Source organism: Ambystoma mexicanum, chromosome 6q, assembly GCF_040938575.1.
Source record: "Ambystoma mexicanum isolate Mex_15411 chromosome 6q, UKY_AmexF1_1, whole genome shotgun sequence".
Lineage (NCBI taxonomy): Eukaryota > Metazoa > Chordata > Amphibia > Caudata > Ambystomatidae > Ambystoma > Ambystoma mexicanum.
Window position 1 is genome coordinate 661753159 of NC_090937.1, and position 27938 is coordinate 661781096.

A 27938-nucleotide genomic window follows, 5' to 3' on the forward strand; every position below is an offset into this window, starting at 1 on the left:
GAGCAGAGCACAAAGAGTATGCGAGTCAACAGGGGGTTGACTCCATGAACTGTGGATGAGTGTGAGTTTAGTGGCGTGGGAGGTTTGGACAGCCTACCATTGCATGTGGGGGTTCGAGCATCCTGGATGGGGAGGGTAGGGAGCACTTGTTACCTAGTGGAGGATGAAAAGCAACACCATAGCCAACCTTGACTGGGCCGGGCGGCACATCCTAGACCACACTGCAATGACTCCGCTGGTAGTACCCGTTCACCTCTTAAGTATAGACTCCTCATTCCTGGCCAGCCTATAAATTGACTGGCATGATTGCACCCCTCACCCTGCCCCACCCATCATTCACCCCACATCCTTCATTGCTGATGGAAGCCAAGAGTAAATATGTCCCATTTACGGTTATCAGGTTTACGCACTAGGATATATATTGATTTTCATAAACATTTCCAGGCAGGTGAAATAAAACATGTACAGTCCTTTTTTAGTGACAACAATGATACAAGGAAGATTGTATGCTTTTAAGGGTCACTTTCAGGTACATTAGCAGACACTAGCTGTGGGATGTTTTTACCCATAAATCCAAGCCCTACCATAAAACTGTGCAGTACTGGCATGGAAAACATCATGATGGCCAGAACTCCCCAGAGTGCACAGGGAAAACATGAAGAATAGGCTGCCACCCATTTTTGCCTATGTTGTGAGCACAGGAGGGCACTGCCTAAAACCACCATTGGGCTACACACACAGTAGCCTGAAACCATTGGGAATGGCAATGCTGATTGCCAAAAAGCAACTCAGAACTGTGGGGAATTCATTTTCTTAATCCCAAAAATGGTTGCAATACCGGTACTCACCACTATCAGAAAGCCGGCGTTTTAAAACCACCAGACTTTTGTGTAAAACTGAACAAATGAAACAAAACCAGGCCAAGGAAAGACTTGCTAAGAGGTGGAAGAATGTAAAACTATATTCTGAAATGACTTGAAGCAAGTAATTATTTAATTTATAGGTAAAAATTGTCAGTTTGATTTGAATGTAGAAAACTGGGAACAAAAAGTGACATTTAGCTGAAACCTGGCTTAATGAAACTGGATTCTGCCTGACAACTACCCCCGACAGGAGAAACCTGCTCAGCCACTCTTCCCAGGCCTAGCTGCATCCTGCTGCCCCTTGATTAGATTAGGGGTGGAGCAACTGGGAACTGGATGGGACAGAACAATGCAACTTCCTTGACTCAGGCAAATGTTATATTGGGGGCATCGTAAAGTGGCTTCCTCTTGGGGGAAACTGGGAGGGGCAGTGCCTCTGCCAGCCAGCTGAGCTTGGGGGAAGTGGATAAACCAGTTATTCCACCATGTGATGTGGGAAGCCACACCCCTTTTTGACCAGAGCATAATTTTAAAAAGATAGATAACTCATAGTGCGGACTTGTCAGAAGTATATAAGTAATATCATTATTCTTGTGATTTTTCTGTGCACGTTTTAAGAGGTGTTAGGACCCTGTGGTGTATTCTGGGGGGTTGCTAGCGGAAAATAGGGTCTCACTCCAAATGTCTGCATGTTAAAAATCTGACACTTTACCATCTGTAACCCATATCCCTGGTGCACATTTGTGTAAAATCTGGAAAGGTTTAGAGGTCGTTATCTGGATGAAAAGGGGAGAATTCTGTCATCAGTGGACAGGACATCGTACAAAGACAGGGATCGGATGGTTTGGTGCTACAGAAAATATGTTAACTGGACGTATAATATTAGAAAAATGGTACATAGATAAATATGTATTTGGGTCAGAAATAGATTTGTGTGCAAATTGACCAGGGGAGGATCCTCTGACCCATAAACAGACCTCATCATGATGACAATCCATTTCCTTCCCCCAATCATGGGAGAGGGGAGAATTGGGCCAATGACAAGTAGAGAGGGGCAGGCTTAGCTAGGCCCAGGCACACACCCATTTTCAAAACACATAAAAAGAGACTGCTGGGACAGGTAGAGATTCAATTCCATTTCCTGCGGAGCATGCTGACCGACGACTTCACATCCAGAGATCCAGACTTCAAATTCCATCAATCTCCAGAACCTGTAGCAGAAATGAACTCCAGAATTTGTAGCAGAGAGGCCTGAATCCACCAGCGGAATCCTCTACAGCAGGCCTCAAAACCAACCAAACTATTCAACAGCCGGGCGAGCTGTTTGAATTTTTGCCGAGAATTTTTGCAAGAACCTGTAGCAGTACCCAGAAAGCAGTGTTACATCCAGAATCCAGAGAGGCTATACCAGGAGAGCAGAGCTGACCCAGATCGCTGTGAGCAGAACCGGTGCCTGATTGACCCGCCGAGCAGACAGAACCGCAGCCGGACGTGTTGACCAGATCCGTGACGAGGCCTAGTTCAAATTTATATTGTGAGTACCTAGCAGAACTGTGCAGTTAAAATAATCTAATCCAAAACTATTTTAACCTAAGTAGAACTGCCTCCTAGAAATTGTGTCATCTGTCATTTTTAAAGCTGCAAGCTGTCACCTGTCAATTCTGCAGCTGCAAGCTGTCACCTGTCATTTTGAGTTTTACTTTAAATCCGCTTAGATTCTAGGCTTTCCAACAAACCTATAACCGACTTCCTACTCCCTATACTTTTCCCGTAATCGCGAGACACGCACTCGGGAAATTTACCGCGATTTGCGATTTGGCCCGATTTCTTCATCTGTAGAAATCAGCAGCTTGTTGCTTCTCTTTGTTAAAATCTGTTTGCAACCTGGTAATAACTCATAGGACATTGCTAAAGTGAGCCTGAACTAATACCAACAAGCATCTCTCACCCTGAACCTCTAGAGGGAATTAAAAGCAATTTTAGCACCTTTTCACTTCCTTGCAAACCACATTAAAGTAATTTGCCTGTGTTTAAAACTCATCCCTGTTTTCTCTAAGCTTGCTGGGGGAACTGGAACTGTGTATTGCATTATAAAGTGTGATTTGTGGGATTCTTGAAGACTGTGTGCTCTCCTTCCATTTCTTGTATTGCATAGGGGGGGAGTGAATTGTCAAAAGAAAAAGTGATCATATTACCTTTTGCTAAAATCATAACAAGTTATTTCTGTACTGCATTTTATTCCATCTTGCATTTCCTTGAAACCATCAAGCATTTTCAGCTACCTCATCCTCTACACTACTCCTAAGTAACCAAATCAGTGTACCCCTGTAACATTATCCATTGTTGATCACGGTCGTATTCTGAAGTGTGATATCAGTTATCAATTTATTTATAAAGTGTGATAGATATATATTGTTGAATTGTCCAAATAAACCTTTTAAATTTGCAAAACAAACCTACTTCTTGGCTCAGTGGGGTCGGGGGGATTCTAAGAGGGGGGTGTTATACAAGGGTTGTCATCCGGAGTACTGAACTGGATATAAAAATACATCAATAAGGGTTTTCCTCAGCATCCCAGACTAGGCATTGACTTAGCTGTAGTGTTGATTGAATATCGCTTACAAAAGTGGGGGCTCGTCCGGGATATTCTGGGTTAGATTTACCACTTGTGCAGATTAATACAGTGTGCCAACTGACCAGATACGCTTATCCGGTTAGATTACCGCGCTGTTTTACACTGTGAATGCATCCCTCAAAGGAACGCTCTAAGGAAACGGTCTGTTTTTGCAAAATAAAATATAAACTTCTGTAAGTCAGGAAGGAACTCAAATTCCAGAATGACGACCTTGGTAGATATGAAAATAGCCAGAGAGCACTTCTTACATAAGCTATTTGTGAGAGGTGAGTGGACTCATCAGGACCAAACGGTCTGGTTGCAGGCAATCGCGCAACAGGTCACTGAAACAGGGTCAGATATATGGGGAGATCAGGGACCCCTACATGTGGCCCTGAGTGAACTATATATGGCCCCTAAAGCCAAAGATGAACATAATAAGATTGCCAGGATAGCGGCATATTTGTATCTCTACATGGGAGCCATGCAGGACAAATGTGCTGAAGGCCAAGATCTGGCAAATAGGCAAGAGATGGCGTTAGAAAAGGACCAATCTGACCTGGTCTCTTCTGAGCAGAGGCGGCAGAGGAGCCAGGAGTCAGAAAATGATAGTAGGCAGTATATCATTAAAATAAAAAAGGACATGGATATACTGCAACAGGAAAAGACAGACCAGGATACCAGAATTCTGGCTTTGCAGAAGGAGCACCAAGACAGTTTGGACTCCTTACTGCAGAGCCAGAAAAAGCTGGAGAAACAGATCAATTTCAACAGGGCATGCACAGAGCAGGTAGCCACCCTGCAAATCCTACTAGACAGAGAGAAAGAGGAAAGCAATAAATTGATTTTGAAAGACCTGGATACCCAGGCAGAGTTTGATGAAGAACGCCAGAAAGCTGGTGCCTTTCAAAGGCAGAGGGAGGACCTGGCGTCACAAATGCAGGCTCTTGGTCAGGAAAGGGATACCTTAGGCCAGGAAGTCTGCCATTTAAAAAGGGGCTGGGGGACCTCCAAAAAGAGCATCAGGGCTTGCTAGATCACACCAGGAGGGTGGAGGAGGCTCTGGCAAGAAATGAGCAGGCCAGTAGGGATGGGACTGAGGAGGTAACCCTCCTGCAGCAGAGACTGTCCCAGTACTCCAGGACCAATCAGGAGGCACAGAGAGAAAATGAGGCTCTCTGTCAGCACAATGATAGGCTCCAGCAACAGGTAGCCATGCAGGAGAGACTGATAGAGTCTAGTAAGGCCTTAACTGAGGAACTGAAAGCGCAGGCTCTTGCATTGCAACAGGAAGCAGGGGCGGATAGAGATGAGGTTCGCTGGGAAAGAAACTCCTGAGCATAACGTCAGGAACCCTAGTACCAGAGGCCTTCATCTCTCCCAGTCCCTGGACTCTGCCGCCCCCATGTCCCGTCGCGCACATGAGCCCAGGGCCACAGAGATGGAAGATTACTATCCAGCTAGAAGTATGGGGCTCATAGGCCAGGAATGGATGGGCGGGCATCCGGGTATGGGCACCCAAGCACAGTGCAATTTAGTGGGGAACCCCAGGAGAGTAGGCCCACTAAGGGCATCCTGAAAACCTCTGCCCAGTTAGGTCAGTGGGGGGATACCCAGCAAATCCTGGTAGGAAGGAGGGATCTGAAGACTCCTCTGAGCGTCACAGGACACAGGAGACCAGGTCCCCACATTCTGCCAGCCATTCCCAGGCTCGCAGAATCCGGGAAAACCTGGAAGATCAGACGGGCACCTCTGGGAGCAGCGCTTCTGAGTCGGAGGATGAATGGACCAGGGTTACCCGAACCAAAAAGGCCAATAAGGCAAAAAGGGCCTTGCTTAAGGACCCATTGAAACAAATAAAGGCAATAAGGAGTGTCATCACGCCTTATCATAAGAACGCCAAGTATTCTGTTTGGGAACACTTGGAGCTCTATGAGCAAATGATGGAGACTTTCCATTTGAAGGACAGCCAAAGCTGTATTCAATATGTAAAGTGGACCTTCTCACCAGAATACTCCAGTTTCTTTGCGGGGCTGGAGGATCAAAACCATTCAAGGTGGTCCACATACAGGGCGGCCATCTTGAAACATTTTTCTGTGCACAGAAATCCTCAAGAGGCTCGCAAGGCAGCCTACAATTTGCAATGTGGGGAGGATCAGGCCCCACAAGAGTTTGTGCAAGAATTAAAGCGTGCTTTTGCGCAGACCACCAGAAGGGTGGGCACGGATAGCAGAGAATTTATCAATACGTTTTTCCATGCCTTACCCAAATACATAATGACCCAGCTCGTGAGAGATTTTCATGAGAAAAGATCTTTAGACTGGGTCATTGAACAGGCTACCCAGATCTATGAGGTGCAGAAGCCCATTGAAAATAAAAATAACGTGCCGAAAAACCCCAAAACCAACAGCACCCCTGCTGCTGCCAAGGTGGCAGAGGTAAAGGTTGCCCCCGTTTTAGATTTGGAGATGGGGGGGCCTAAAAACCTGCCTGCACCAAATAATTCACAGCCCAGAAGGCCCTCGGGCCAGTCACAGACAGGGAGTCGAGGAGGTAGTCCCACGAATGGGGTCCCCCGCTCCCCTGATTATGTAAGTCCCCGCTACAAGGGAAACCGACCCATCCTGGGTTATGTGTGGACTCCTCCAGCCCAAGGGGGGGGATCCGGCCAAGTACCAAACCCAGGAGGGCAGAAATTCACCAAACCCTGGGCAGAATTTTTTCCCCAGGTATCCACCCAATTTCCAGCCCCAAAATCATCCATCCTTCTTTCCCCAATTCCCTGAGCCCAGACCGCCTAATCCGGGAGAGGGGAGGCCAAGGGTGGAGGGGTACCCAAACCTTCCCAACCAGGGGTACTACCAGAGAAGGGATAGCTACCCTTCCCGGGATCAGCCCAGGGGAGAAAATAGAGCCCCGTATCAGCATCAGCGGGTTTCACAACTTGAGCGCCAGGTCCAAAATATGGCACGAGATCTGGGTCACATACTGAGGGCTCAACAGAACCCTCAGATGAGCATGCCACCGCAGAATGCCCCAAACTCTGGACCTGGTGCTCCAGAACAATGACGGGGGCAGCACCCCGATAACCCACCGGTTCCCAGGGAGGAGGCACAAGGGGAAGGGGGGTGTAAAGCCTTGGAGGAAGCTTCCTTCCCAACTTGTAAACAGCCCCTGGAAAACCAGGAACCGGAAACAAAATCTCCTGCCCCTGAAAGCCTGCCTCCCAAGGAGCAGAGGGGGGGGGGTAGGAGAAACAAAGGACCCAAAGAGACCCATTTTGTGGAGGAGGTACAGATCTTCCAATTTGAGGGAGAGGGATCCTCAGAGGATCCTGGGGAAAGGATCTTCTCCTTTAGAGATGGGAGAACTCCTCCCAAAGAAAAATGGGTCCCAAGGGATTCCAATCCAGACTGGGGAGATATGGAGACTGAGCTACCACCGCCCATCATCTCATCCCAGAACTGACAACACCAAAATCCCAAGGGTCAAACCCATCCTGATGACTGCCTCCAAAAAGGGGGGGCGGCCCAGAACCCGAAACCATTTCCAGTTGCCAACTTTTTCTTTCAGATTCCCCAGGCTCTCCACAGAATTCTGCCCAAATCTCTTCGCTAGCAATGTCCAAAACCAGAAAGTTAGCCCACCAGTTGTCCAAAAATGTGCATTATCTGTGCCCCCTTGAGGAGAAGGAGGGAAGATATTATGCCCCGGTACAAGTACAGGGGCAGGGTACAATTTTGGCACTGGTGGACACTGGATCCCAAGCTACCCTTCTGTCCAAAAGGGCCTTTGATGAACTAAATGCAGGAAGGGGGGATAAATACCGTATTCCTCTCACCTCTCTTCCTGGACAACTGCAGAACTTTGACGGGAAGGAAATTCCTGTCGAGGGGACTGCAGATTTGGACATCAAAATAGGGCGACAAGGCTATGACCGGGTGTTTCACCTTGAAATGCCTTATCATATCAAGGTGAAACACCCGGTCATAGTAGTGACTCCAGAGGGCACCCCTTGCTTACTAGGGAATGACCTCCTGAGAAGGTTGTCACCCCCAATAGATTGCGTAAACAAGGTCCTCTGGACCCAGACTAGCTGACCAATAAAATTAAAACAGAGTGTCAACCATGTTAGTTTAAACGGCACCTACCACATGGTTGAACAAAAATCTGACCAAGTAGAATTTCACTTCCAGAACAACCAAATTCCAGACGTGACAGTAATAGCAGTAGGACAACAGACTGGTGATGGGGGGTCCTCTCTATTTCTGAAAATCAACCTTCCTTCCAGTTTAAGGTGGTATTCCACACTGGAAGGAAACACTCTGAAATTCTTTACCAATCCACAATCAGACACTCCCACTTCTATAGTCCAGAAAGATGTGAAATCAGCTCAGAGCCTGGCTGATATTCAGCAAATTGGAGAGCAGTTGTTCATCCCTGTTCAGTTAAATGATGGGAAGGACTCTGTTCTCGCTCGAGTGTGTGTGAACAACGGTAAGAGCTTCATCAGCGAAGCCATGTTCCGCCAACTCCCAAAAGATCCAGCCATTTCCACATTCAAACTGCTAGACAAATGGGAAATGGACCTGGAAGCACCTAATTCCAAACATCTCCTGCCAAGCAGGTGTATGCTCAAAATCTCCATTGGCAACAAGAGCATAGTCCATAATTGTTGGGTCGTGCGAGACGTCACTGCCGCCTTTTACTTAGGCAGTGACATTCTCAATCGCTTTGCCATTAGTTTGGACCTAATAAACTTCAAACCTTGGTCCCGATTAGCGGATAATCCCATGGGCTTTGATGATTCAGAAAAAGCATTTAGGTCAGCTCAATTGCTACCTGATGCAGTTGAAATTCAGATTAAAGAGGAAGTCACCATCCCAGAAAGGACCCGACAATTCTCCCTGGAAGTGAAAGTTAAAAGAGGACAAACATTGAAAAACCCTGATGCTTATATTCATCTGAATGCTTTTCTCCAACAACAAGGGTTAGGGTTAAACCCAACACCATTAGTCAACATAGAACATGACACCATTCCAATAGAGGTGGATAACAGCGACTTACAGAGTATTACTCTAGCCGCAGGCACCATCATTGGAATGGCGGTTGATGACCGACATTTCTCCATTGATTTAGGAAATGAACTGGTAGGACCGATCCCCAAGGACTGTTTTGACAGTGACAGTGAGGACACTACAACACCAGACAGGATTTTCACCCGGCATGGGGGGGGGGAGTTCCTGGTGTACACTTCTTGCCCTTATGGTAAGGAAGATGTGACTTGTGACTTCAGAGGGGATGAGGTGATTTTCCAGGTCGATGAGGGCTGCCTTGCCCACCTGAAGCCTCCGGTCCAAATCAGCACTCTGACCAGGGACTTCTCCACCCAGCTGGAGGAGGCCGCTGAGATAGCAAAACCAGAAGTCTTTCCAGGCTTCAGGCAGATGGTGGAAGAGAGAGTCAACCTAGCTGATGCCTGTGTGACTCAGGAACAGAAGCAAAAGTTGAAACAAGTTTTCTTGGATTTCCAAGATCTCTTTGCGGTAGACTCATATGACTGTGTTCGCACCGACATCCACACAACAACAATTCCCACGGACCCTGGAATGACTCCAGTGTTTGTGAAGCAATATCGTTTGCCTCTCGCATCCATGGAGTCCCTTACTGAAATAATTAAGAACCTTGAGTCCCGGGGAATAATCCGTCCAGTACACAGCCCCTTAAATAATCCAGTGCTGGGAATATTGAAGCCAAACGGCCAGTGGAGACTCTGCGCCGACCTTAGGGAGCTCAACAAACGTGTCCATACTTCCCGATGGCCTCTGCCCTACATTGACCAAGGGCTGGCCCAGATCCAGGGGTCACAGGTATTCACTGCAATTGACCTGACCAATGGATACTGGACCGTGCCTGTCAGTAGGGAGGACCAATACAAACTGGCTTTTACCTTTGAGGGCCAGCAGTACACCTGGACCCGGACTCCCTTCGGATACCTCAACTCCGGCAATTAATTCAACATTTTCCTACATAAGGCCATGCCCGACCTGGGTGCGAGGGGTAACCTGGCTTATGTAGATGATGTCCTCATCAAAAGTTCATCTGTGGAGGAACACATAGCGGAGATCCGTTATGTTCTGACACAGTTGAGGGCCGCCGGAGCAAAACTTTCCTTTCAGAAAGCACAGTGGTGTAGAACCTGTGTTAATTTCTTGGGGCATGAGATTCCTCCTCAGGGTCTCTGTCCCCAGGAAAAGAAAGTGGAAGCACTTCAGAAACTGAAAGACCCCACAACTCTGCGGGAACTAAGGAACCTCCTTGTACCGGCTAATTACAGCAGAAAGTTTGTTGAAGGCTACGCAGAGATCACTAGACCCCTGATTCATCTCTTGAAGGGGGGGGTTAAGTGGGAATGGGGTCCAGAACAATCCGAGGCAGTAAGACAACTCAAGAGAAGCCTCTCACAAGCGCCTTGCCTAGCTTACCCTGTCAGAAACAAGGAGTTCTTCCTGGAGACAGGGTTCTCTAATACGTGCTTGACGGCAGTATTATACCAAAAGCATGACAAGGTCAATAAAGTAATCTCCTATGCGAGCAAAACTTTATCCTCTGTGGAGGAAAAATTCAACGATTGTGAGAAGGCACTCCTGGCAACGGTGTGGGCATTGAAGAATTACCGCCCGTTTATCCAGGGGGAACACATCATAGTGGAGACTCCACACCAGCCTCTGCAATATCTCCAAAGTGACAGAATCCGGGCCGGAAATGTGAGTAATTCCCGGATTACTTCCTGGATTCTGTCAATGCAAGGCTTTCCTGGGGAGGTCAGATATGGCCAAAACAAGAAGAGTCCCCTCGCGCAAGGTCTGGCTGACTTGCATGATTGTGCCAGAGCAAACTGTTTCGAGGACGAAAGTCTAAAAATCAAGGACAACATGGAGGCATACCTTAATTCCCCACACAAAGTCTTTGAAGAAGACAAGTGTGAGGGAATGCCCACTGTCTATGTGGATGGATGCTCGTACCATTTTGACGACAACGGGGAGAAAGAACTGGTGGCCGGTGTAGGGAATGCATGGGTGAATGAGTCACCAGAACCTTCCGCTGGATACAAAATTGGTCCCCGAACTAGTCAGGTGGCAGTATTGATGGCTGTGCATCAGGCCATCCTCACTGCTGTCCAACATCAACTCCACGAACTGGTCATAATCACAGATTCGGATTATGTACGGAACGGGTTCGTGGAGCACCTGGTTAATTGGAAAACCAGAGGCATGTTATGTGCTAATAACAAACCCTTGAAACATGGGAAGTTAATTCAAAACATTGATGATCTGGTCACATCGAATGGGATGACCATCTACTGGAAAAAGATCAAGGGTCATTCCAAAGTAGAGGGACCAGACAAAACTGGAAATGACTTAGCTGATCAGCTGGCCAAAACCGGGGCCATCCAAGGGGATCTAATAGAAATAGAGTCCCTATTGGAGGAAATCCAGGTCACTGCTATCACTAGGTCCTAGACAAATGCTCACAATGATCTTTCAACTGCACAATGGAGTAAGGAGACCCCTGATGCTGATTTGATTACAGCTCAGAAGGGGGATCCAATAATTGGTAAGTTTTACCAACACATTGAGGACCCTGAGAACTTTCCCCTGACGGATACCGATTACATTGGGAAAGAGGACCTAAGAGTGTTGATGAAATGTCCAAAAAGGTTCCGAATCCAAGACAGTTTGTTGGTAAGGAAATCCCAAGCTGGCCATGATCAGTGTGTGGTCCCTACCTCATTCCGAAGCCTGATGTTAAGTCACGCCCATGATGCGGCCACCACCGGTCATAGGGGGTTTGACACAACACTGGAAATCTTAAGGGAGGTTGCATACTGGCCACACATGGGGCAGGACCTCGACCAATACTTGAAGGGGTGTCTTGTGTGTGCACAATTTCAGCCATCATCCCTCACACACACTGTGTGCCTCTCCAAAAGAGGGGAATGACACTGTCATGGTCAGATTTGCAAATCGACTTTGTAGGCCCTGTGATTCGCTCGTCTAGAGGAAACAAGTACATGTTGACCGTTACATGCTTGTTTACCAAGTGGGTGGAATGTCTTCCAGCCCCAAACTGCAAGGCAGAAACAGCAGCTGCCCTGATGATTAACCACATCTTTTCCCGTTTTGGTCTACCTCAAAGGATTGAGTCAGACAGGGGTAGCCACTTCAACAGTGAAGTAATGACAAAGATGTGGGAGATAATGGGGGTTAAAAGGAAGCTACACATTGCTTGCAGGCCAGCTTCTTCTGGAGCAGTGGAGAGATACAACCAAACCATTGTGAGCATACTAAAAAAAGTTTGTGGCAGATTCTGGGCCAAGTTGGGATATCCGATTACCTCTGGTCCTAATGGCCATCAGATCTACCCCTTCATCTGCAACCAAAATGTCAGCATTTGAGTTGATGACGGGGCGCAAGATGGTGCTTCCCCAGCATTTGCTCTACAGGACCCAAGAGCAGACGTTGATAAATGCCTCCACAACTCATGAGTATGTGGAGAATTTAAGGAAACACCTTCAGCATGCTTTTGCCTATGCTCAGCGGAATCTAGAAAGATCAGCCGAGAGCATGAAGACCCACTATGATTTAAAAACTACCCGAAAGGAATATAAGGTGGGTGATCGGGTCTACCTATACAATTTCCAAAGGAACCAGGCCAAACAGCGAAAATTCTTGCCTACATGGAAGGGACCGTTTGAAATTATAGACAAAATCTCCCCTGTGGCCTACAAGATCCGCATCCCCAAAGGCGGTTTGGCAGAGGGGGAAGACAAGTGGGTCCATATAAATCAGCTAAAGTGTTGCCATCCCAGACACACTCTGCAACAACTGGAGGAGTCCTCTGCAATACCAGAGGGGACCGCTCCAGAGTAATTCAATTCCAACCCTAAAATATCCCACATATAGTCTCTAAAATATTATGATTTGGAAAAAATGTCTTATAATTGTATCTTCTTTTGGTTAAAATAAAAACGCAAATGTTTTGACTATAAAATGTATATGCCACCCCACTATATCAATGGTGGGGAAGAAATGTCTACGAATAGGTATTGCCGCTTTTGCTTTATCATCCTAGGAGAGAGGAAACCATGGAGACTGACCAAGGAGGACGACCGGGGCCCGGGAGCAGAGATCCGAGGGGCCCGGGGTACCGCCCAATCCTCCCATCAGGACCAGCAAGGAGAACTGATTGATCGACTGGAGGGAGGAAAAGATGCTGAACTGTGCCATCCATGGAATTGGAAGAAGAGGAGGCGAACATCCCAGATCTTGCGAGTTCCATTAGCGAAAGGACAGAATGGCCATCGCAAGAGGGGGGGCTTGTGGAATGTTTTTACCCATGCATCCAACCCTACCATAAAACTGTGCAGTACTGGCATGGAAAACATCATGATGGCCAGAACTCCCCAGAGAGTGCACAGGGAAAACATGAAGAATAGGATGCCACCCATTTTTGCCTATGTTGTGAGCACAGGAAGGCACTGCCTAAAACCACCATTGGGCTACACACACAGTAGCCTGAAACCATTGGGAATAGCAATGCTGATTGCCAAAAAGCAACTCAGAACTGTGGGGAATTAATTTTCTTAATCCCAAAAATGGTTACAATACCGGTACTCACCACTATCAGAAAGCCGGCGTTTTAAAACCACCAGACTTTTGTGTAAAACTGAACAAATGAAACAAAACCAGGCCAAGGAAAGACTTGCTAAGAGGTGGAAGAATGTAAAACTATATTCTGAAATGACTTGAAGGAAGTAATTATTTAATGTATAGGTAAAAATTGTCAGTTTGATTTGAATGTAGAAAACTGGGAACAAAAAGTGACATTTAGCTGAAACCTGGCTTAATGAAACTGGATTCTGCCTGACAACTACCCCCGACAGGAGAAACCTGCTCAGCCATTCTTCCCAGGCCTAGCTGCATCCTGCTGCCCCTTGCCAAAAGGAGTTGACACCTCTCTGATTAGATTAGGGGTGGAGCAAATGGGAACTGGAAGGGACAGAACAATGCAACTTCCAAGACTCAGGCAAATGTTATATTGGGGGCGTCGTAAAGTGGCTTCCTCTTGGGGGAAACTGGGAGGGGCAGTGCCTCTGCCAGCCAGCTGAGCTTGGGGGAAGTGGATAAACCAGCTATTCCACCATGTGATGTGGGAAGCCACACCCCTTTTTGACCAGAGCATAATTTTAAAAAGATAGATAACTCATAGTGCGGACTTGTCAGAAGTATATAAGTAATATCATTATTCTTGTGATTTTTCTGTGCACGTTTTAAGAGGTGTTAGGACCCTGTGGTGTATTCTGGGGGGTTGCTAGCGGAAAATAGGGTCTCACTCCAAATGTCTGCATGTTAAAAATCTGACACTTTACCATCTGTAACCCATATCCCTGGTGCACATTTGTGTAAAATTTGGAAAGGTTTAGAGGTCGTTATCTGGATGAAAAGGGGAGAATTCTGTCATCAGTGGACACAACATCGTACAAAGACAGGGATCGGATGGTTTGGTGCTACAGAAAATATGTTAACTGGACTTATAATATTAGAAAAATGGTACATAGATAAATATGTATTTGGGTCAGAAATAGATTTGTGTGCAAATTGACCAGGGGAGGATCCTCTGACCCATAAACAGACCTCATCATGATGACAATCCATTTCCTTCCCCCAATCATGGGAGAGGGTAGAATTGGGCCAATGACAAGTAGAGAGGGGCAGGCTTAGGTAGGCCCAGGCACACACCCATTTTCAAAACACATAAAAAGAGACTGCTGGGACAGGTAGAGATTCAATTCCATTTGCTGCGGAGCATGCTGACCGAAGACTTCACATCCAGAGATCCAGACTTCAAATCCATCAATCTCCAGAACCTGTAGCAGAAATTAACTCCAGAATTTGTAGCAGAGAGGCCTGAATCCACCAGCTGAATCCTCTACAGCAGGCCTCAAAACCAACCAAACTATTCAACAGCCGGGCAAGCTGTTTGAATTTTTGCCGAGAATTTTTGCAAGAACCTGTAGCAGTACCCAGAAAGCAGTGTTACATCCAGAATCCAGAGAGGCTAGACCAGCAGAGCAGAGCTGACCCAGATCGCTGTGAGCAGAACCGGTGCCTGGTTGACCCGCCGAGCAGACAGAACCGCAGCCGGACGTGTTGACCAGATCCGTGACGAGGCCTAGTTCAAATTTATATTGTGAGTACCTAGCAGAACTGTGCAGAACCAATCTCTTAGTTAAAATAATCTAATCCAAACTATTTTAACCTAAGTAGAACTGCCTCCTAGAAATCGTGTCATCTGTCATTTTTAAAGCTGCAAGCCGTCACCTGTCAATTCTGCAGCTGCAAGCTGTCACCTGTCATTTTGAGTTTTACTTTAAATCCGAAAATCTACCTTTATTAAATCGTCCGTATCTCTTGAACCGTTTGGGCTAGGAACGAAATTTAGAATCTAGGCTTTCCAACAAACCTAGAACCGACTTCCTACTCCCTATACTTTTCCGTGATCGCGAGACACGCACTCGCGAAATTTACTGCGATTTGCGATTTGGCCCGATTTCTTCATCTGTAGAAATCAGCAGCTTGTTGCTTCTCTTTGTTAAAATCCGTTTGCAACCTGGTAATAACTCATAGGGCATTGCTAAAGTGAGCCTGAACTAATACCAACAAGCATCTCTCACACACCCTGAACCTCCAGAGGGAATTAAAAGCAATTTTAGCACCTTTTCACTTCCTTGCAAACCACATTAAAGTAATTTGCCTGTGTTTAAAACTCATCCCTGTTTTCTCTAAGCTTGCTGGGGGAACTGGAACTGTGTATTGCATTATAAAGTGTGATTTGTGGGATTCTTGAAGACTGTGTGCTCTCCTTCCATTTCTTGTATTGCATAGGGGGGAGTGAATTGTCAAAAGAAAAAGTGATCATATTACCTTTTGCTAAAATCATAACAAGTTATTTCTGTACTGCATTTTATTCCACCTTGCATTTCCTTGAAACCATCAAGCATTTTCAGCTACCTCATCCTTTACACTACTCCTAAGTAACCAAATCAGTGTACCCCTGTAACATTATCCATTGTTGATCACGGTCGTATTCTGAAGTGTGATATCAGTTATCAATTTATTTATAAAGTGTGATAGATATATATTGTTGAATTGTCCAAATAGACCTTTTAAATTTGCAAAACAAACCTACTTCTTGGCTCAGTGGGGTCGGGGATTCTAAGAGGGGGGTGTTATACAAGGGTTGTCATCCAGAGTACTGAACTGGATATAAAAATACATCAATAGGGGTTTTCCTCAGCATCCCAGACTAGGCATTGACTTAGCTGTAGTGTTGATTGAATATCGCTTACATAGCAAAACAAAAGAGGTGATTGCTGGAAGGTTTAGAATTAATCGTAACCTCTGGCATCGCTCTGGTCAACCCTCCAGACCATTGTTCTCCGCCTGCCATGCCATCACAAAAGGGGAAAGACCATATGCATATCAGGAGTGGTCCCACCCCACTCTGATACCCGCTTCAGCATATGGGACCAAGCTCCACCCGAGGCACCAATGCCAAGCCGTTCCTAGCAATGCAATGAGTCTCCATCTTCTGGGCCGGCCATTTCCCTCTCCCTTTGTGCTCCTTGCTGCAAGGCCTCCCACCTGTGATCACTCTTTCTCTATCTGAACAACAGTAACTACTACACTCCAATCGTAATTAGGAGATGTGTAATGACATCCCCGACAGCATCGCGTGTCCACTAGGGTCTCCATTTTGCCTCACTGAGAATTGGTTCCACTGACCTTTTACACCAGATCTCATTGAACAGACACTTTATAATCCTTCACTACTCCTAGTATTCAGACGTTCAGGACAGTAGCCTCTGGACTTGCAGCGAATACTGTGATCCTTTTCTCACTCTCCCCGTCGGATTGAAATCGCCCCCTTGCAACTTGAAAGAGAGGTCTTGTCTTCTTCTATCGGCATACGAACTCCTAATAAATTAGTTGAATAAAATGTGCTTGTGGGCATTTGTAACATAATGATAAGAGGGCCCAGAGGACAGTGCCCATTTTGCTCATTTGTTTTGGCGACATTGTTTGTTGGGAGCACGCGATCAAGTGGTGGTGAAGCCATGCAAACCCTACCCTTACACTGCGCTGCTTTCTCACTTGCAGCAAATCATGAAGCGACTGATCAAGAGGTATGTTCTGAAAGCACAGGTGGACAAGGAGAGCGATGAAGTGAATGAAGGTAAGCTGCACCAGAGGCATGGCTTGCATATCAGGGGTGCCCCTTTCCAAAAGTTCTGTGTTTGATGAGGACAGAGCCTTTTACTCTCTGGTTTATCATGCTGCAGAGAATTCTAATATAAAAAAAAACAGCTGGGGGCTACTTCATTGTATTTTACTTGTAAACTGAAATGTGTTTTTTGTTAAATAATTAGATTTATATGGTTTTATTTTCTATATGGCAAGTGTTTAAAAAACTGTAGCAGGCCACAGTACTCAGGGCCTCATTACAGATCTGTGGAAGTTGTAAAACATGCAACATTTTCAAATACTGCTTGTTTTACCACTCTGCAAATTGCAAGCTTCACAAATGAAACCTCCTTTTTCGTGTGGAGGATATTCCCTTCAAACAAAATCATTACTACATGCCATATTACAGCATACAATAACACTGTATGCGGTAACATGACATTTGTCTCGGGAGGATAGCTCGGGGCAACGTGCTCGCCTTGGAAACAAGACGACGCAGAGCAACACAGGTTCGATCCTTGGGTCCACGCTTAGAAACCACTGGGTATTAAACGCGTTATAAATAACCAATTATAAAATTATTATATTCCCCAACGGACTCCAAAATGTGGGATAATTGAAGGGTCTGCATGACTCTGAATCATGTGGACTCTTGCTGCGACCACATGTGTTTTGACAGTATTTCCTTATGTAACACTTTGCCTTTTTTGCCCCTGTACCGCCACCCTTCAGTAATTCAACTACTGTATCAATGCTGGAGCATACCACCTAACTCTCTTTTGGGACAATGTAACCATTCACTGGCTGCTATCCCAGCCAAGACGTGATATATCAGTCGGAGTTCCCCTACCTCATTTTTAGTAGAGTGCCCTTTGGAGGGCCATGGTCACCTGTGTGAAGGGGCCTGTCTTCCTTACTTCCCTCGCCTTGTTCATGACCCACTGTGCTCTTCTTGTGATGGAAGGTTGTTTGCCCACCTAACCACATTTGGGACACTTGCAGCACTGTGGCCCACTTGAAGGGGACAGCGCTCACTCCCTGCTGGACCTGGTGCATCAACAATCACCCTCAAGCTGAAAGCTGAACCTCTACCACCTGGCATGGCCTTGCCCTTTGGGTAATCTATTGTTAAACTGGGACTGCCACCCCCTTCTCCCAAACAAAGGCCCTGCCAGTCAAGTGGCTGCAGTCCTTGGCAGGAAACCGTGAAGAACGACTTCCTGAAGCTTTTTGCTGCCTGTACTCCCTTGCAGTCCAGGGGCTTACTAGAAGGGGCCAGTCCCATGACCACTATCTGCACCTCGCAATATCAAACCTATCACTGTAAGCTACTGACTCTGTGTTGTCTTGACAGTGCAATGTTCTCACTAGAAGACCAATATTAACACTGCAATTCTAGCTGCTAGTGTCCCTGCATTGTCTTAAAACGGTATTTGCTTTGGTAGCTAATGGCCCTGTTTTGTCTTAACACTGCAATCTTTATTGATAGTGAACGGACTGACTTGCCACTGCAATGTTGGTCCCTAATGACCTTGTATTGCCATAACAGTGCACTACCACACACCCCTTTTGTATCATCTACACTATCTCCCCTTCCACACAATCCAAATACAATGCATCCCTCACTCTACCTATTGAGTATAGTCACTCTCACGTTGTCTCTCTTTCACTCCCTCTGTGTTCTCTCCCTCCTGAACAACCCTCTCAACCCTGCCTCCTCACTCTCCCCCACTTCTCTCCCCCTCACAGAAAAGGTTACCTGGCTAACGAACACACGGTACCCTCATCTATCTCGCATCTCACTGCCTCTTCTCCCGCTTCCCCAAACTCTTCTACTATTCTCACTTGGGGTCTGGAATGTCCAAGCTATCTGTAAAAAGTCATACGTTCTGACTGATCGCTTTGAAGATCACAATCCCCCACTCATGGTTATGGATATCCCCGAAGCAAGGATCACCCCTCATGACTCATTTACCCCTGCTCCCTTCCGCGACCAACTGTTACTTTTCTGCACGTGTCCAGTTCTTTCAAAATAGGTGGTGATTGCTTAATGACAAATAAAGGAAAACACTCATCCTCTTGGCTTTCTGCCTCCCTTCTCCGAGTTCATGGCACCCCTACTCCTCCCTATCCCTACTCCTTCTTGCAACTTCACTCGCTATCGTCCCGTTCTAGAGACCCCTGGGCCCACGCAACACCTTCTCCTCTGATCTTGACCTCCCTTTTGACCCCATTTCCACCAATTCCATCCTTATAATCATGGGTGACCTGGGCCCTCCCCCCCCAAAATAATCCCCAACCATCAGTTTGAACTTGACTTCCTCCTATCATGCCACTCCCAAACCTGTTTTGACAACTTACCCACTCACCCACAGGGGACTTTAACCTTGTCTTCCTCTCCTCCTTACTTGTCTTATCAATTCTCAATATTGACTTTCCCCATCTGACCACTGTGTTCTCAACTTCAGCATCAATGTTCCACCCCCGCTTTCTCTCCCTTCCACATCTCAAAATGGAAATTCAAAGCTGCCTTCTTGGGTCCTTACCTAATCGAAGTCAAGTAATTCCTTGTTTTCTCTTTCTACCCTCTTTGTGCCATCTCCTGCACACTTTCTGCTAACAGCTTTGCCATGTACTTCTGGGGCAAGATTTCTAAAATCGGGGCTACTCTCTTTACTCTCCTCTCCACCCTGCTTAACATCCTTGAAACTGCCAACCATTTGCTTACCTTCTCACTTGCTCCTGTTCTCTCTTCAACTATTCCCTTTCCTTTGCAATCTTTCACTCCTGTGACAAAGTAGCTTCTATCCTAGCAATCCTAAAAACACTCAGTTCATCTCAATATTTTTGCCAACTGTCTGGCTGTCTCTCTCCTTTCCCATTATTCTAAAATCCTTGACAGGCTTGTCTTCAACCAGATCTCTGCCTGCCTCAACACTTATGGCCTCTGTGGCTCTCTCCAATACGACTTTCGCACCTTCCTCTGTATTTCAACAGCGCACACTTATGTCGCCAACATGTTGACCCCCACTCACCGTAGTAAGCACTCATCTCTCCTTATCCTTCTTGGCCTCTTGGTCACCCTGCACACTGTGAGACCCACTCACTCCTTCAGACCCTTACTGTCCTTGCTATCCAAGATTCTGCTTTTAACTGGCTTGCTTCATACCTCTGACATCATACCACCTTCATCTCATGAAACACAGCCACTGATCCATCCTCCCTCCCTGGCCCCTAATTCTCTGGCCGCTGACCCTCCCCTAGTCACTCTCTGGGCTCCCTCCCTCAGCCATCACATCTGCTCCTTTGGGTCCTCTTCTAACATCTTTGCAGACAACACTCAGATCATCTTCTTGCCAACTCTCCTTCCGAATCAGTCTAAACGTATTTCTGATTGCCTCACAGCATAACCGTTAAACGTTGATGTCTCAAGTTAAACTCCTCGAAGACCAAAGTCATCTAGGTACTGACATCCACTGACCCCGTCTCTCACAAATCTCCTTTGCCCCATATGCTTGCCTCATCCTCCAATGCAAGCAACCATGGAGTTTTCTTTGACAGCAAGCTTAGTACCCATGACTTTATCACTGCTACCTCCAAGGCTGGCATCATTAGTTTGCTTAGTTTCAGGATAATCCACCCTCTCCTCAATTATTACTCTGCCAAATCTAAATCCCTCTTACTAACTCTAGCACTCAGTCGTCTTGACTACTGCACTAGCCTCCTCCTAGGCCTCCCTTACTTCTACAACCCTCTGGGTAAAATGTTCAATTTTGCTACACACACACCCTAGAATATCCCCCGCTGCTCCCCATTTCCCATCAGCGCTTCAATGTTGATTGGTTCTCAATGAGAAATGAATCCCTGTTCAGATTCCTTCTGCCTCATCCCCCTTACACAATCGAGACACTATCTTCCGCCTCTTTCCTCTGCGCAACCACCTCAGTCTCTCTGTCCCCCATCCACTTTTTGCACCATCTCCCTTTTGCTCCTTCTCCCTCCTTGCTCCTCACTGGAAAGCACTACCTCCTTGCATCAAAAGCACCACTATCATTCGCTCCTTTAAATCTGCACTGATTCTCCACCTCCAAAAAAGCCAAAAAGGAACCTTCCTTGCACCATCATTCCCGTCCCTAATCACCCTGTTCCCTACCCCATCTGCACTATAGACTGTGTACATTTCTAGTCTCAAACTACTGTTTGTCATCTTTCTTATCCTGTCCCTGGTTTAAGTGTCTAGTTTTCCCTTACATCACCTGGTCCAGCTCTCATTATAATTCCCTCTTTTGTAGGGCAAATATTACAGAATGGCCCCATATACTGTTGATTCTTATAATGAGTTTCTGTTTAAAAAACACATTGTTTCCTCAGTAAATACAGTACAAAACAACACATTAAAATAGGGGATCCAAAATCCACTCTGAAAAGCTAACATGCACTAACTCTATACAGGTAGTGGGTCAGCCACACCCTGGACCTGTCTATCCTAGCCGGCACACAAACGTTTTTCAAACAACACTGTTCCGTCAATCCTACATCTATTATCCGCTGAACCGCCATACCCTCTGTCTGTAGCATTGCATCAACTAATGCCTAATTCCATATTTGGAACACTGCTTGTATCGACAAAACTGCCTTGGTGCACATCCCTCTATTAAAAGCTCAGCAAGCACAATTCTCATGAATGTTTGTCCTTCCCTGGTTCCCCACCTCTCACAGAAAGGGGTGAGATGCAAATGGCATCTTGTGTGGGACTGCCAACACTTGCACTGCATTCTGCCTTTCCATCTGTCTAATCAGAACCATCCATTGCTGCTATAGGTCTGAATTCAACAATTCCCCCCGACAGTGACTAATTCTCCCATATACTAGACCAAAAGTCCTCATCAAGCCGGACTCCGGTAAAAACCCCTAATTCACCTCAGCATTCACCATTAATTCCATGTACTTTTTGAGTGCTTTGTTCTCCTCCGGGAACAATATATGCTTGCATCTATGAAGAACACTGAAGCCCCCATCTCAATGGTCGTGGGGACCCTTGGTCATTGCTGATTCCCTCCTCTTTCGACTCATCTTTGCACCATATTTTCCAATACATCCGTTTATAAATCTCTTTACATTCTCCGGCCCAAGTCGTGTCCTTCATTGCCACGGGTAAGTGTGGACCCAAACGTTTTGCCTCTCCCATATACATGGCAGTCTGATCTCTTTCTTCATCTGCAGCCCGTCATTTTACCCCGCCCCAGGACTCTCGGCAATGGAGGAAGAGGAGGGGCTACTGGAGCCCTGGACAGAAGGCTAGAGGGAAAATAAAGAGAGGTTGTCAATGTGTTGGCTCTGTGCCCATTGTTTCCTTGCATGCTGATTACAAGCTAGGGGCACCACTCTGTCCTCACAGATCCTCAGTGTCCCTGTTGGCAGGGACACAACAACTGGCGACGAGGGGAAACATATCAACAGCGATCTGGAAGAAGAAAATAAAATATTGAAGGTTAATACACCCACGTGAACGGCCGATACCCGCCACATCCAAAGTGAAAGGGCAATCTGCCCACAAGTGAAAAGGGTAATCCACACGGTGCAGTCTGCTGATCACGGCCACACCGAGGGAGAAAAGGGCAATCGGTCCAAGGTTCAGAAGGTAATAAGCCTCAGACAACAGTCCGCCGCAGGAGGGAGGGCCACTCCACCCATGGTTAGGAAGGCAAGTGGAGAAAAGAAAAGGAAACGCAGAAGGCCAGTCTGCCTGAACGAAAGGAAATGCAGAAGACAAGACCGCCTGAAGAAAAGGTAAGGAAACGCAGAAGGCAAGCCCGCCTGAAGAAAAGGAAAGGAAATGCAGAAGGCAAGTCCGCCTAAAGGAAAGGAAAGGAAATGCAGAAGGCAAGTCCGCCTGAAGGAAAGGAAAGGAAATGCAGAAGGCAAGTCCGCCTGAAGAAAAGGAAAGGAAATGCAGACTGCAAGACCGCCTGAAAAGGAAAGTAACTGTAGAAGGCAAGTCCGCCTGAAGGAAAGGAAAGGAAATGCAGAAGGCAAGTCCGCCTGAAGGAAAGGAAAGGAAATGCAGAAGGCCAGACCGCCTGAAGAAAAGGAAAGGAAATGCAGAAGGCCAGGCCGCCTGAAGAAAAGGAAAGGAAATGCAGAAGGCAAGACCGCCTGAAGAAAAGGAAAGTAACTGTAGAAGGCAAGTCCGCCTTAAGAAAAGGAAAGGAAATGCAGAAGGCAAGACCGCCTGAAGAAAAGAAAAGGAAATGCTGATAGGGAGAATTCTCATAAATGGCCGATTTCCCTTACCTAGTCCCCCAGCAGCTTTGCTGGATTTCTAGGATTTTTTTTTCACCTGGTAAGAGTGTGAGCCTTTTTCCCACTCTTACATGTGTTTTGCTGTGCGTGTTTTTCACTTTTTGTGTGATCTTGGGCACTGGAGCCTCACCTACTCCATGTGCACCACTTTTTGTGTGTGTTACACAGCACCTTCGGGCCAGTGACACAGGGTTGTCTTTGAGACGTCCCACTGACTCCACTTTTCTGGGGCTGACTACTGTCCCCCAGAAAAAGGTAAAGTTGCCATTAACTTTATATAGTCACTTTAAACCACAGACCCAGTACACCCCATCTTACATGGAGTATTGGAAAGGGTTAACTCTTATCCCTTTTTGTCTGTACCTCTTTGAGCCGTGTTTCGCTCCCTTAACATTAAGACTTGGCTGGTGGCAGTGGTAACTACCCTAACATTTCTACCGCGATTATCTTATATAAACGTGGTATTGTTCCAGGCTATTATATTAGTCTCGAACCTAAACCCGCTTGACCAAATAAATTTTATTTTGGTTCCGGCTGGGTTTATTCGCCATTTCTTTTTGTTAAAATCTTTCTCGTGTTTTTCTCTGCGCGCCAAACCAGGGATGATTCCTTTGTTCGCGGTCTTTTCGCGGGCTTCTGCAAAGAAGCCCTCGTTAAGGCGTCTGATAGTCTAGGTAGGCAGGGTGTGAGGGAGGGATCTTCGGACCCCTGCCATGGGTTCCCTTGGTAACCCAAGTCGCACACTTGTCTCATTGGCTAAGGGGACTGGCCTTAGCAGGCCAGCCACCCTGCTGTGTGATTGACAGCCAGGCTGTATGAATGGGGGGAAACTGCATAAAAAGCAGGTCTCTGGGACTGGAAGAGCAGAGTCGCCACTGGAACGAAAGAACCAACGAGGAACTGGAAGAAGAGGACCCTTACCATGACTGAACCACCCGGTGAAGCCCTGCTGCACGTCCGAATCCGACAACAGAGAAGATCCTCCAGGAAACTTCTTCCCTTGAGCTGGTGGGACCAACCAGTTCGCCCAAACTACAAGCCAGGACCCCTCCTATGGTCGAATTCTCTGTACAGAACTACAGTGGGCCGAATAGCCAGGGAGGTCAGACCCTGCTTGAGTTTTAAGTAGCACACCTTTTATTTGTTGTTTTGCTCTGCTGCTGGTCTCTTCCCTGAACAAAAACATCAAGAACTGAAACTCAGAGAAATGGCGTTGAATCATGAACTTGAAATGAAAAGATTGTCTCTTGAAATTGCTTCTCTCCAAGAGTCTTCTAGGTCTTCCAGTCATAAGAGACCCTGTATGCCTAAAGAAATTGTGGGTATGTATGAGGTTAAGCTTGATATTAGATTGGCTGGCAATGTTTGAATATAACTATGGTATTCAAGGTCTCACAGGGAATCAATTGCTTCCCTGGCTCTTGTTTAGGCTACCCACTGTTGCATCTGATGTTGTAATGGAGTTGGGGGAGGTGGATAGGATGGATTATGAGTGTGTGAAGCTAGCTTTAATTGCTAGATATGGGAAGACCCCTTCCCAGTACCTTAAGAGGTTTAGGACCCTCAAAAAGCATGATGGTACCCCTTGGGCTACCTGGGTGTGTGAGTGTTTCAAAAACGTAGATGTTGTATTAAGGGTTACAGAGTAAACACTTATGAAGGAATGAGAAATCTTGTAATGTTGGAGTCTATTTTTGATGTCTGCTTGTTAAAATCTTTCTCGCGTTTTTCTCTGCGTGCCAAACCGGGGATGATTCCTTTGTTTGCTGTCTTTTCGCGGGCTTCTGCACAGAAGCCCTCCTTAAGGCACCTGATAGTCTAGGTAGGCAGGATGTGAGGGAGGGATCTTCAGACCTCTGCCATGGGTTCCCTTGGTAACCCAAGTCGCACTCTTGTCTGATTGGCTAAGGGGACTGGCCTTGCCAGGCCAGCCACCCTGCTGTGTGATTGACAGCCAGGCTGTATGAATGGGGGAAAACTGCATAAAAAGCAGGTCTCTGGGACTGGAAGTGCAGTGTCGCCACTGGAACGAAAGAACCAACGAGGAACTGGAAGAAGAGGACCCCTAACATGACTGAACCGCCCGGGGAAGCCCTGCTGCAGGTCCGAATCTCCGAATCCGACTACAGAGAAGATCCTCCAGGAAACTTCTTCCCTTGAGCTGGTGGGACCAACTAGTTCGCCCAAACTACAAGCCAGGACACCTCCTCTGGTCAAATTCGATGTACAGAACTACAGTGAGCCGGATAGCGAGGAAGGTCGGACCATGCTTGGGTTTTAAGGAGCGCACCTTTTATTCATTGTTTTGCTCTGCTGCTGGTTTCTTCCCTGGGTAGTGCAGGATCCTCCAGTCTTTCTACTTCTGATCAGTCCGACAGTCGCTTCAGGAACCGTGAGCCTGCAGGAACCACCAACAATGTCCACCTCAGCTACAGCTCCCTCATGTTTTAAGGTACTGTGCAAATCCGGTTGTCCGTTTCGGTCAGCCGCGGTGAAAGTGTTTGAAATCTTTCTCCAATCCGAGGGCTTGTCCTTCTCTTCTCTTTGAACTAACTTTTCTACCAATCAACCTCGTCTGGAATCTGTGCCACAAACTTTACTGCAAACTACCCTGAACTGTGTGATCTTGAGCAAAAGACTTGTCGTATTGACTTTGGCACTAAGCCTTTTCTATCTGATCTCTGCACTGCAGTCTCTCTTGTTCAAATTGCCCTGAGTATGTACCTGTTCGGTTTGCCTAGTTTCTAATAACTTTGTCTTTCCCTCCCTTTTAAATTGCTGGAGTGCCATTTTGCCCCCACTTCATATTATGAGCTTAACTTGTCTGGAATTTAAGGGAAGTGGTGTGGTGTATTTATGATTGTGATTTTTAACTTGCTTAGAATAGTGAAATGTTATACAACTGTTGAGTAAATAAATATATATTATTTTACTTAGAAACCGTGAGTTAGTGTTTGCCTGAACCATAGAAATTGCTGTCCATTTGTGTAACTCTTTGCACTGCTCACTTACTCTTGAGATAAGTCTGGCTGCTCTGCTACTGCTACCACTATAACTGTGTAGTACAGGCTTGTACCAAAGGTGAAATTGTACTGTCACTTGTAGTCCTAATTGTGTGTAGTGTTCCCAAAGGGTACTGCATATAATTCTGCTTAACAAATGCCAAAGGCAAGTCCGCCTGAAGGAAAGGAAACACAGAAGGCAAGTCTGCCTGAAGTAAAGGATAGAAAAAGCTGAAGGAAAATCCGTCTGGAGTAAAGGATAGGTAACGCAGAAGGGAAGTACGCCTGGAGAAGAACAGAATACAGAGAAGGAACATCTGCTGTATGAACACAAGTATAGGGTCTACCCACTCCTCCGTCTTACAGGACACCCACCGCCCACCTGCCCACACATGCAACAGGGGGACGAGGAACTCCGCCTTAGTGTACAAGAGGCTTGCTGTGCCAGCCACAACACAGCAGCACCCCACTCCCTCAGCAACAGGTGCAGAGAGATACTGTTCCATCCCTGCCTGCCGGCATCAGGATGAAGGTACAGCATTACAGTGCAGAGGCTCTTCACCACTCCCTCAACAGCCGGCCGCACCCAGCATACTGTCATAAGTAAAGTACAAGCCACAGGTAGAGCAGAAGGGGGTGAGGGACGTCATTTCACCAAAATGCCAGGGGCAGCAGAAGTGACATCACGGAAAGTGGTGGAACACGACCTTTCATCCCTTGACAAAACAGAAACTGGCATCACATAGCACTGTTCGTAAGAACACTATGAAAAATATGGTTACGGTATCACTATAATGTGATATACATTTCATACAATTACTGTGAAGCCAAGCAGATGTCCAAGGCCAAATGATAATGACGTGTTATTATATAGCACTTACGCTTCAGCGGTTTATATATAAAAAATATACATACAATATCACCCAACGTGTGTTGGTACTCATTTATCGCCCTCAGAAGGATGAAAGGCTGAGTTGAGGTGTTTTAGAACAGACTAAATCAATGACTCACCCCCTGATCAAAGTGTTACACTTGTGGAACCACCTCTTTTTTTTTTATGAGGCCTGAACAAGAAAGCCAGCCACTTAGAAATATAGTGCCACATGGCGCTGGCCAGAGCCCAGGAGTTTACATTAAAAAAAGCAAATAAATACTCTTTTTTAAAATTCTTTTCAGGGGTAGCAAGGGAGACCGCAGGGGTAGCAAGTGAGACCTCAGGGGTCGCAAATGTGACTCCTGACGACCCTGCAATGACGTCCCTGATGCCTTCGCCTGTACCCGAGCAGTGTTGGAATCCTCCAACTCTTAGATATCGTACCAAAACAATGTTCACAATAATGTCGAAACATTGGCCATTGGTCTTCTCCTACACACAGGAAATGTCTAAATGGTGATTTTTCCTCAATACGTTGCAATGACTGTGGGATGTATTTACCCATGCATCCGAGCCCTACCTCAAAACTGTGCAGTACTGACATGGAAAACATCATGATGGCCAGAGCTTCCCAGAAAATGCACAGGGAAATGCATGAAGAATAGGCTGCCACTCATTTTTGCCGATGTTATGGGCACAGAAGGACGCTGCCTAAAACCACCATTGGACTACCCACACAGTAGTCTGAAACCATTGGGAGTGGAAATGCTGATTGCCAAAAGCAAACCCATAACTGTTGGGAATTCATTTTCTTAAATCCCAAAAAGGGGTGCAGTACCAGTACTCACCACTATCCAAAAGCCGGCGTTTTAAAACAACACCAGATTTTACTTTTTGTAGAAAACTGAATAAATGAACCCAAAGCAAGCCAAAGAAAGACTTACTGAGAGGTGGATCCAATGTAAAGTTATATTC

General features: G+C 46.4%; 1 protein-coding gene across 2 annotated transcripts in view; it reads left to right on the top strand.

Moving 5' to 3' along the window:
- TRPC3 (transient receptor potential cation channel subfamily C member 3) overlaps positions 1-27938 on the top strand; it is a 1234189-nt gene that overhangs the window by 1166371 nt on the left and 39880 nt on the right. Inside the window, exon 11 of one of the 2 annotated variants that reach the window (XM_069631155.1) lies at positions 16701-16776. The exons of the other annotated variant lie outside the window; for it this stretch is intronic. Coding sequence (XP_069487256.1) covers positions 16701-16776 — 76 coding nt within the window. The remainder of the gene's footprint in view (positions 1-16700; positions 16777-27938) is intronic. 2 annotated transcript variants of the gene reach the window in all.